General features: G+C 41.2%; 1 protein-coding gene across 1 annotated transcript in view; it reads left to right on the forward strand.

The window, feature by feature from the left end:
• Nucleotides 1–12,076, forward strand: part of col9a3 (collagen, type IX, alpha 3) — a 30,843-nt gene that overhangs the window by 9,379 nt on the left and 9,388 nt on the right. Inside the window, exons 14-23 of the mRNA XM_079848678.1 lie at nucleotides 4,097–4,150; nucleotides 4,247–4,300; nucleotides 4,415–4,468; nucleotides 4,572–4,625; nucleotides 4,703–4,756; nucleotides 4,836–4,889; nucleotides 5,107–5,151; nucleotides 5,976–6,029; nucleotides 6,226–6,279; nucleotides 8,494–8,547. Of these exons, the coding sequence (XP_079704804.1) occupies nucleotides 4,097–4,150; nucleotides 4,247–4,300; nucleotides 4,415–4,468; nucleotides 4,572–4,625; nucleotides 4,703–4,756; nucleotides 4,836–4,889; nucleotides 5,107–5,151; nucleotides 5,976–6,029; nucleotides 6,226–6,279; nucleotides 8,494–8,547 (531 nt within the window). The remainder of the gene's footprint in view (nucleotides 1–4,096; nucleotides 4,151–4,246; nucleotides 4,301–4,414; nucleotides 4,469–4,571; nucleotides 4,626–4,702; nucleotides 4,757–4,835; nucleotides 4,890–5,106; nucleotides 5,152–5,975; nucleotides 6,030–6,225; nucleotides 6,280–8,493; nucleotides 8,548–12,076) is intronic.

Below are 12,076 nucleotides of genomic sequence, written 5' to 3' on the forward strand. Positions count from 1 at the left end.
CCGATCCTGTTGGCGGCCTGGGAAAGCATGGCCATCATCTCTGGGTCCGACTCGGGCACGAATCGTCATCTGCAGAGAAGTCTGACCCATCCTCCGATGCAGCGACGTCGGCTCTACTGGCTGCGGAACGTGGGAGGCATGAGGGTTCCTAGGGGGTTGGTTCCCTGAAGGAAGCGTTCTCACCATAACCCTCAGGTCACCTGCACTACTGCCTGAAGCAACCCTCGGAGGAGGGTTAGATCGCGGCAGAGGCACAGGGACTCCGCCCCTTTGCAGGAACGAGAGTCTCGACCGAAGCTCCGAGATGGTCGTCTTCCCACAATGGGTACATGACTCATCCACGAACACTGCCTCAGCACGTTCAATACCCAGACACGAGATACAGCACTCGTGACTATCCCGTGATCCCAGGTAACCACCACATCCAGAAACACACAGGTAGAGTGGCACCTTTAAAAAGACGCACACTGCCTGTGTAAGCTCTTTTAGAGACTGCTCTCCTTGGTGCTGAAGCACGCAAGGAATGTGCACATGTCGTGCGCTGTCTCTCTTGCTGGCGATCTTACCAGCCGTGAAAACAGCCTTTCAGCACTCTCATGGCGCACCTTACCAGCTGTAAGAACAGCTTTTTTGTTTTTGCTCAATCGAAAAACAAAAAAGACAGAGAGAGAGAGATCGATCACGCTGCCGTGCTGTATCGCCCGCACCAGGGGCCTCATGTACAAAGACTTGCGTTGAATTCATACTAAAACATTGCGTACGGACAAAGCTGTAAATGTACACACACAAAAAAAACAGATGTATGAATCTCTGAGTACGAAGGATCCCACGCATATTCTCTTTGTACATTCCAATTAACGTAAAATTGAGTGCACATGCACGAGCACAACGCCCCACCCAGTCTCCTCCCTTAATTAAATCAATTTAAATATGGTAATGAGTCCACTTTGGCAAAAGAAAGCAGTAAGAAAATGGCTAAAGCAAGTGGCAAGAAACGAAACTTTACAGAAAGTGAATTGGAGGTGCTACTATCGGAGGTAGAAACTAGAAAAAATATTTTATTGGAACTTTGTCCTCTGGAATTAATAACAAAAGGAAAAAATATGAGCGGGAGAGTTTGGCTGATGCCGTCAATGCGGTGGGATCTGAAAGTCGCACTGTAGAGTAGACTGAGTACAGTTGAGACACTTTTTGCGTTTTGATTTTTCACACAAAAACAGATACTGAAAAGAAGTGAATTTCCACATGACATTTCATTAGCTTGTAGACTAAGATATTATCAATCAATAATACCCACAAGTACTTTATATTTTCCACAATTAGCTCATAAAAATAAGGTGCTTTTTGTCTCAACCTTGTCTCATCTGTACCCATATGTGGTACAGTTGAGACAGTGCATGGTACAGTTGAGACACCCATTTCTAATGATGTACAGGTAACTAACCATTCATTGTAAATATAAAAAATAAAGACAAATAAAAAAATAACAATTGGGCAACATTTTTGTTTATTCATCCATTTATATTCATTCATTTTATTTAAATTAGCACTGGCTAAAATGTATAAAGCAGGAACAAGATATGTAACAATATTTATTAATAATACACAGTTTAAATATCACAAATATCAAATTTTATTTTCATTTGCGTCCTATGATGGCTAATTATGACGTTTAACCTATTATCATAACACTGAACAACTAAACAGTGTGTTTCCTAATAGAGCTCTATCGGGGGTACAGTAGATACACGTGTGTCTCACTCTCAACTATCCCCCGCTGGCCACCTCACACATTTCTCTAGATTTTGCAATAACCTTGCATGACACAATACCATGAAATATGCCAGTTTTTAGGGCACAGTATAACGTTTGTGGTGATACAAGTTACGTTTAACAGTCACATACGGATAATAAGCTATTCATTGTGGAGAGTGCATGGTGAAGTGAACGTCATATCTTAGAAAAAAAACTTTTCCCGATATCTTCGGATCGGAGATGCGTCCGTTGTTCAAATTTCCGGTGTCTCAAGGTGTTTATTTAAGGTGTCTCAACTGTACACAGTCTACCCTAAATGACCTTAAAAAGAAATGGTCTGATATAAAGGTGAACATTAAACCAAAGCTGCCATTGCCATAGACTAAGGGTTGTATCAATTTGCATATGCTTTTATATGTTCTTACTTAATTGCATAATTGATAGAATATTCCCATAAGGCTTGTGTGAAAATATATGTCAATTATTTTATAAATTGCAAATTAATAGTAATTCTTCCCACAGGTGGTAGAACCATTCGTTGTGTAATGTTTGCAACTTCACTTCATTGCCTGTAAGAGTCGCCAACGGACAAAAACAATGAGAAATGTACGTACGCCAGACATGAAATTGGCGTGGAGGAACGCACATTCTCGCGTTAATTTCACTGTTAGTACATCCGACCGTGAGCGTGAAAGCTGGCGTACGCAAAGTTTTTGTGAGTACGCAAGATTGATACATGAGGCCCCAGGTGCTGGAGAGGTCCCGCTGAGAGCTTGCTCGTCTTGAAACACTCTGTTTGTAGAGAACACAGCATCGAAGTGCTCGGCTCCGAAGCAAAAGCTGAAGTGCAATCGCACCTGCTGCTCATTATATACCCGAGCTGCGTGGCTGAACAGCTGATGCAAATGACTGCACGCCAATATGCATTGGCTCGTTTAGTTTCACTCGAAATAGATTGAATTTCTATTCGTCGGTCACGATGTACGTCGAGAGTGACTGACTGATAGGGAACAGTAATGGAGTGCTCCACATCAGTGTTTTCCAACCTTTTTTTTTGTTGTTTCCACGGCACAGTTTTGATGAGTAAAAAAATCACATGGCACTCCACTAAGCACTAAAATAAACGAAATTGCACAAACAGGCATTGCTGCAAATAGCATATTAAAACTGGATATTATTTTAAAAATAGTAATCACATGTAATGTGAAACGAGCTTAAGTCAGGTAGGATCACAATAAGGCCATATAGGTAGCTATATGATAAAACAACAAATTTAGCTACATATCATCGCTGTTGGGCGGAAAGCTCATATTTTTAAAATAATTAAAGTCATCAAATTTGGTATTGTGGTTGTATATATGGTCAGACTATGCATGTGTCTTTATAATACTAAGATTTTATGAAAATCAAGCTCAAATGGAGTTACGAGGTTTTTGACCAGCGAATGACAGTGATATATGTTTTGTCCATCACTGGAACAGTGTCTTCTCAGGCAGTCAGTGAACTGCATTACGTTTTCATCAACTTACAGGTTATAAAGTTTATTGTAGCTATATGGGTGCTCGGTTTTTCTTGCCGTTGAATGCATTTAGACAAAATCATATGATATAAGAGATGAAGCGCTATGCATAGTATATTTAAAACAGTATATTTGGTGAAACTTGACGGCACCAGACTAAGACTCTTCAAATACAAAAAAGCACACAAAAACATTAGCCTTTAAAGACATAGTGTTTCTTGAGTAAAAATAATGCTGTACTTATTCAAACATCAGTTCTTTATTTACCCTTGCGTTGCAAACAAGCAGAGATGCTCCAAACTGTATGTGGCACTAATAGAGACAGGGTGGAGTAATGAGGTTTGACTGACAGCTTGAGGAGCCAATAGAGTCACAAGCTCTTTTAAATGCTTTTCATTGGTTTAATATTTGTAAAACTTTTTTGTTGTTGTTGACACCTGGTAATCTGATCATATTAGTGGTCAGCACTGTTTACACCTGTACTTTGGTAAAATCAAAAGTCTCATTGTTTATTTCTTTTATAAAAGCGGTATGATAAAGCCCTGTGTTAAATAGTTCTGTGTAGAAGAACACAACAGAACAGAAAAGAGTAGGATCACATATTGATCATTGCCAATCAATGGAATCTTTTAAAATGGCAAGTTCCCAAGTGTCCTATATTGGCTACTGTATTTTACAACTGCTTCAAAAGTGTCTGTGACGTGAAATGTGGTGCATTACTTTATTGAAACATAAACCCTATTGTGTGTTGTGGGAAATGGCGTAATTTTAGGAGCTGTTTTTTTCCTTCCATTCATTCTTTTGTTTGCACTGTCACTGAAGGGCTCTCGGGGGCTGAGGGGTCTGCAGGGTCCCGGAGGACCAGTGGGAGACAGAGTAAGACCTCAGTAACATCACACTACATCAAATGCATTCAGTCAGGCATATGCAGAGTGATCTCCAAACATCACTTGCATCTACTTCTGTTTGTAGGGATTGCCTGGTTTCAGAGGAAAACCTGGAACTGCTGGCGTCATTGGAAAAACCGTGAGTGTTTCACCCCTCCTTACTTAAAGTTTGCACATTATTCTCATGAATGTGTATGTTAGTGCCACAGTGAATCTCATCAGTAAAGGTTTGCTGTGTGTATCTTCTGAATAGGGTGATGCTGGTGAAAGAGGACCTCAAGGTTTCAGAGGGCCCAAAGGAGAGATAGTAAGAAAACTGTGTCATCATATTACTTATGAGATGTAGTCACTTCTAGTTCATATTCTAGGCTTGTACTTCTGTAATCTTGTCAATGTCATCCTCTCAATAGGGAAAAATCGGCCCTAAGGGAGTACCTGGAGGTGCAGGACCTAAAGGCGAACCTGTAAGGAAATGTATAATTTGCAGGCTGTTATGATGCCCGTTAGATTTCCCCTTAATAATGCTCTCTGTGGATCTTAGGGCATCCCTGGCAGGGATGGGAAGGATGGGACTCAAGGACTAGACGGTGAAAAGGTAAATGTTTTGTGCTCAGACACTTTCTTTCGCTGTGTCAGGACGCAGTGATGCTCATGGTGTGTGTTTGTGTCCATAGGGGGACGCTGGTAGACCTGGAGTACCTGGTGAGAAAGGACCTAATGGTCTGCCTGTACGTATTATCATCCATCACACTGTTGAAAAGCTAAGCACAGATTAAATATTAATATGAGAAAGGAAATATGAATAAGAGATGGTGTAGTTGATGTGTTTTTAAAATCTGCAAAGGTTTAATTCACCTTTTGGTTGATCTGTTTGATCATTTGAGTAGCTACCTCAGATGTTAGTAGCATTGTACAACTCACAACATGTGTCTGTGTATAATTCAGGGTTTGCCAGGAAAAGCTGGTGCAAAAGGTGCCAAAGGAGGAGTGGTGAGTATATCAGTCTATTTGCAACTTACCTGATAGCAAGGCTATTAATAGCTGTAATGAAAGTCAAATGTAATCAGTTTCTGGTTATTTAGAGTCAGCTGAAGGCAGTGTTGTGATAGGCTGGACAGCTGTAAATGTTGTATATTTACACACCTGATTCAGATCATCAGCTTGTTCATCAGAGATCTGTGTGAACTGAAGCTGGTCTCTTAGATGAGAGAGATGTGCAGCGCTGCTGTTGAAGAGTTGAGAAACACTGCTTTCAATCATATAGGCAGAAATATGTAAAGATTCTTGTTTTATCAGCCAAAGAGCAACATTTAGTTTCTGAGAGACAACATAAGGCATTCTCAGCAATTTATGATAATTGTTTCTAAACGTCCATTCAATGTAAAATTATGATAAACCTTATTTAAAAAAACAGTTACTGAAAATGTTTGAAACTATTGAATAGAATAAATGAAATAATAAAGACACAACTTTTGACACAACGAGTATTTGGAATTGGTATATCCCTGATCACTCAAGCATCACTTAGCGTGAAACAGTTATGTGCTTATGTAGTTGAAGTATGGTTAATTAAGAAATGTATAATGCATATAATAAAGCAAGAATGAGGACGAGATGTGTTATGTGGGAACATGACTTGATGCTTCAGTGTTTCCCAGCTCAGACTGGTTGCTCGAGGTGCTTTGTTCCCGGTATCACGTCCTCTTTGCTCTTTGGTCTAGTGTTTCTGAGTCTAAATGAATCAGACTGGAAGACCATCTGAGGTAGATTTTAACTTCAAATGGAATATAATTCAACAATCCTTCTCCATTCAGGGCAATACAGGAAAGATGGGAGAAGCAGGACCCTCTGGAGAGCCAGGTATACCTGTATGTATCTGACTTTTGACCTGATATGAACAGTTTCTGAGAGCCGTAGTGTGGTAATGCATGCTGATATTCATCTAATGTTACTGTACTTCTGAATTCTGTATGTATAATTAGGTCATTTAGTAAGAGGGTATAAGGCTATTGATACGCTGTGTGCTGCTCAGTTGATGGTTACTGAAGATGACTCCTCCCGCAGGGCGAGATCGGCATCCCTGGAGAGCGAGGAGAAGCCGGACCCAGAGGAGTGGCTGTGAGTAACAGCATGACCGTCACACTCATCAGACACAGGCTTAATTACGGCTGGGAATCGAAAATCCATTCCAATTCTAGAATCGAATTCTTGAGGTCAGGAATGGGATACTTATTATAAAATAAAAATTTCGATTTCTCTTATCGATTCCTTTGTGAGCATTTCAATATGACTTTAAACCATTCAAACGTGAGCCGACTCTGTACACACAGCAAAGTCCCCCCGGTGTTAAAGTAACACTGCTCAGTGTTTATATAATCCACACTCAGAGTGTTAGAAGTAACACTGAAGCAGTGTTAAAGTTAATGAGATAATTAAGTGATTAATTGAGTGATGATTGAGCATTATTGAAGACACTTGATGATAACAAGCAGAATCACTGAAGGAGAACGTTTAAATGTGTGAGTCACCATTATGGTGATCAGTGTTTGCTTTAGTTGGGCTCTTGACCCTTACTTTTTTATTTTAGATGTTGTTTGGCTGCTGTAACTGAGTTATGATTGCCAGATGAACAAAGAGAAAAGGTGATCTGATGGTGTTGTGTTTTAACATAATCATTATTTGACCTGAAACACTGAACTCATTGAGAGCCCAATTTCTGAGTTAGGTTTACTCAGTCCTTGTACAGCAAAACTAATTTAGCCTTTTCAAAGAAATCCAAATGATTTCTTCTTAATAGTTGCTCTGATACTAAAAAAAAACACTTTCATGTAGATATACACAGACATCAAGAATTAGCGTATTAATCTCAGCAATGGTGACAAACCGTATATTCAGATAAAGAGATCAACTCTAAACATAAGCTCATTATTTATTCATGCAGCAATGCATGATGGGAGCCATGAATGAGTTTTGATTGGTGGCACCCAGAATGCACTGCAACATGCTTTATTATTGTCACCATTGTTGAGATTCACAGGCTGATTCTTGATGTCTGTCTCAAAAAAAAAAAAAAATCATTTGGATTACATTGTAAATGTTAAATTATGCTGTTCAAGGACAGTGCCACTATAATCAATAGAATAAACCTAACTCAAATGATTGTGAAATAATGATTGTTAAAACACAACCAACACCATCAGATCATCTTTTCTCTTTGTTCATCTGGCTGTTATAACTCAGTTACAGCAGCCAAACTAGATCTAAAGTTAATAATATAAGGGTCAAGACCCCAACTAGAGGAAACACTGTTTCTATTTGTGATTTTCTCCTTCAGTGATTCTGCTAGTTAACATCAGATGTCTTCAATAATGCTCAATCATCACTAAATTAATCACTTAATTATCTCATTAACTTTAACACTGCTTCAGTGTTACTTCTAACACTCTGAGTGTGGATTATATAAACACTGAGTGTTAATCTTACACTGGGGATTTTGCTGTGTAACAGTATATTGGATCCGTGAGTCTAATATTCCTGATGCCGTCTCTACAATAACACTAATCAAACAACACAAGACAAAGAGAAAATTCACTCGCTCTTGGCTGAATAACTTTTGTAACTATATTTGTAATGTATATTTTATTTATAAAGTGCAGTGTTATTTTACATTTGATTACAGTTTCTGTACCTGGACACCTTTATTTCACACGTATCTTTGTTCGGTAGTATCTATTTGTTGCGATTGTTAATGTTTTATTTATTCTTTTTAATTAACAATTGTTTAATTGTCTTTAATAATGCTTTAGTAATGCTTGAAATTTATATTAGTTAGGCTAGTTGTTTTTAAGTTTGTAATAAGACTAAATGTGAATGATATCTACGGTTTTTTTGTTTTTTGTTTGTTTTACCTTATTGACATCGAAATTAGGAATCGATAAGCAGAATCGAAATCGGAATTGTTCAAACTCAAACGATACGATACCCAACCCTAGGCTTAATGTCGTGTAGAGCTGAACTGAGTTTCAGCTTCCCCCATCACACATACGAGTGGATCTGCTTTTGAAACAGTCGAGTCCTGTTCATTTAGCTGATTCTGACACCACAAAACCACAAGTGAAAATTATTAGTGTTTTTTATCTCCATTTTCCCTTTTATGGTTGAATTGTCTTGAATTGCAGGACCTAAGATTGGCTCGCAGTATGACACAGACTCATTTAGAGGTGTATATGCTCCACAATGCTTGGTTGCTACAGTCATGTCATGTGCTGCGATTAGCAGAGGCTTTGTGGTTGCTCAAGGCATGTGATAATGCTTTATCTGTCTGTTTATTAGGGTGGCATTGGACTACCTGGAAACACTGGACCCCAAGGTGTTAAAGGATTCCAGGTAAGCTGCACATGGGAATATTTCATGGGATAATGTCAGGTGCAACAACTCTAATTGTTGTCTATGGTATCAGTCACATCTCACTGTTCTCCGATATTACTGTTTTTCTGGAAAATAAGTTGCTCCTGAATATGTCACACCGAGTCAAAATTGCATTGTCGAAAGAAATACAACACAGATAAGTTGTATTATATTATTACATTCAGAAATCATATCATATAAAATGAAATGTTTGCAAATGTTTTAAACACTATAACAACAAATCCGTCACATTTAACAGTATACAGAACATGAGTGAAAAATGTAAGTATAAAATAAACATAAATTATAGCGTCATTCATTATAAACACCAAGCCCTGACAAATTAAAGGAAATCATAATGATTGTTGTCATTTGAGAAGTTTATTTTTTATTACACTTTGAACTATGAGAGCGCTCCTACGTACGGTTTGTTTTACCACATCTAGTATAGGCTATTCATCATATAATTTAACACTCTCTGGCTGCATTATGAAAACTAGTTAAACAAGAAACTTCCCTCAAAAATGAAAACAAAGAAATTCCTAATAGTATTTCTAATAATTTCAAATGGCATTCATGTTTTTTTTATTAAAACAACAGCAAAAGACTTTGTATCATCGCACAGAGGTTGCGTGAGTGCATTTATTCAGCAACCACATTTGCAAACAATACAGTCAAGATTCAGTAATTGTATTTTTACAGTTTATCACTGAGAAGGTTTGATGGCAGATTTAGTCATCGTGAAGGAACAGAGACTGAATGAAGGCACTTTCAGTTAAGCAGAATATCTTCAACAAGCGTGAACACTACAGCCGTCTGTAATATTTTGGTAAAGTTTTTATTTTTTAAACTACAATTTAGTCTTGTCTTTTTTCATCAACGATACTGCATGTTCATTTAGTCATTAATGATGTTGGTGTCATCTTGTCATCGTCACGCATAGTCATGAAAAAAAGCATTTTCCATCACCGAAATGAACACTAGTGCCTCGGACGGGACGGGGAATTCTCGTCTGCACAATGACATGACATGACAGATACAGACTGAACTCTACATGTAGTGCAGAACGGGGATGGGAGCTTCTCGCATCTGAACAAAAGACTGCTAAAGGACATTTAGCCAATATTACAGGGTTCAAGTCGCCCAGGTCTGGTTCCCTCTCGTGGCTCATGTATGACCGGACAACATGTAACATGAGTCCGATATTCTCAGAACGGTTCAGGCCTCGTTCATATGTGGAAATAACTCTGATATGAGCCAGATCCGTGTATCTGTGTCTGCCATGTATGTGGACAGATCGGATATTCCCGTCAAAGCGAGTCGTGCGTCATTGAAGAAGCGATGGTGGTGATGACATCAGCTCAGGTGGACCCCAGCCGTGATCACATGACTCTTTTCAGTGCTCAGAAACTCAGGTGGACCCCAGCCGTGATCACATGACTGTTTTCAGTGCTCAGAAACTCAGGTGGACCCCAGCCGTGATCACATGACTGTTTTCAGTGCTCAGAAACTCAGGTGGACCCCAGCCGTGATCACATGACTCTTTTCAGTGCTCAGAGACTCAGGTGGACCCCAGCCGTGATCACATGACTGTTTTCAGTGCTCAGAAACTCAGGTGGACCCCAGCCGTGATCACATGACTGTTTTCAGTGCTCAGAGACTCAGGTGGACCCCAGCCGTGATCACATGACTGTTTTCAGTGCTCAGAAACTCAGGTGGACCCCAGCCGTGATCACATGACTGTTTTCAGTGCTCAGAGACTCAGGTGGACCCCAGCCGTGATCACATGACTCTTTTCAGTGCTCAGAAACTCAGGTGGACCCCAGCCGTGATCACATGACTCTTTTCAGTGCTCAGAGACTCAGGTGGACCCCAGCCGTGATCACATGACTCTTTTCAGTGCTCAGAAACTCAGGTGGACCCCAGCCGTGATCACATGACTGTTTTCAGTGCTCAGAGACTCAGGTGGACCCCAGCCGTGATCACATGACTGTTTTCAGTGCTCAGAGACTCAGGTGGACCCCAGCCGTGATCACATGACTCTTTTCAGTGCTCAGAAACTCAGGTGGACCCCAGCCGTGATCACATGACTGTTTTCAGTGCTCAGAGACTCAGGTGGACCCCAGCCGTGATCACATGACTGTTTTCAGTGCTCAGAGACTCAGGTGGACCCCAGCCGTGATCACATGACTGTTTTCAGTGCTCAGAAACTCAGGTGGACCCCAGCCGTGATCACATGACTGTTTTCAGTGCTCAGAGACTCAGGTGGACCCCAGCCGTGATCACATGACTCTTTTCAGTGCTCAGAAACTCAGGTGGACCCCAGCCGTGATCACATGACTGTTTTCAGTGCTCAGAGACTCAGGTGGACCCCAGCCGTGATCACATGACTGTTTTCAGTGCTCAGAGACTCAGGTGGACCCCAGCCGTGATCACATGACTGTTTTCAGTGCTCAGAAACTCAGGTGGACCCCAGCCGTGATCACATGACTGTTTTCAGTGCTCAGAGACTCAGGTGGACCCCAGCCGTGATCACATGACTCTTTTCAGTGCTCAGAAACTCAGGTGGACCCCAGCCGTGATCACATGACTGTTTTCAGTGCTCAGAGACTCAGGTGGACCCCAGCCGTGATCACATGACTGTTTTCAGTGCTCAGAGACTCAGGTGGACCCCAGTCGTGATCACATGACTCTTTTCAGTGCTCAGAAACTCAGGTGGACCCCAGCCGTGATCACATGACTGTTTTCAGTGCTCAGAAACTCAGGTGGACCCCAGCCGTGATCACATGACTGTTTTCAGTGCTCAGAGACTCAGGTGGACCCCAGCCGTGATCACATGACTGTTTTCAGTGCTCAGAAACTCAGGTGGACCCCAGCCGTGATCACATGACTGTTTTCAGTGCTCAGAGACTCAGGTGGACCCCAGCCGTGATCACATGACTGTTTTCAGTGCTCAGAGACTCAGGTGGACCCCAGCCGTGATCACATGACTGTTTTCAGTGCTCAGAGACTCAGGTGGACCCCAGCCGTGATCACATGACTGTTTTCAGTGCTCAGAGACTCAGGTGGACCCCAGTCGTGATCACATGACTCTTTTCAGTGCTCAGAAACTCAGGTGGACCCCAGCCGTGATCACATGACTGTTTTCAGTGCTCAGAAACTCAGGTGGACCCCAGCCGTGATCACATGACTGTTTTCAGTGCTCAGAGACTCAGGTGGACCCCAGCCGTGATCACATGACTGTTTTCAGTGCTCAGAGACTCAGGTGGACCCCAGCCGTGATCACATGACTGTTTTCAGTGCTCAGAAACTCAGGTGGACCCCAGCCGTGATCACATGACTGTTTTCAGTGCTCAGAGACTCAGGTGGACCCCAGCCGTGATCACATGACTGTTTTCAGTGCTCAGAGACTCAGGTGGACCCCAGCCGTGATCACATGACTGTTTTCAGTGCTCAGAGACTCAGGTGGACCCCAGCCGTGATCACATGACTGTTTTCAGTGCTCAGA

The sequence above is a fragment of the Squalius cephalus genome (assembly GCF_949319135.1).
Source record: "Squalius cephalus genome assembly, chromosome: 18".
NCBI classification, from domain to species: domain Eukaryota; kingdom Metazoa; phylum Chordata; class Actinopteri; order Cypriniformes; family Leuciscidae; genus Squalius; species Squalius cephalus.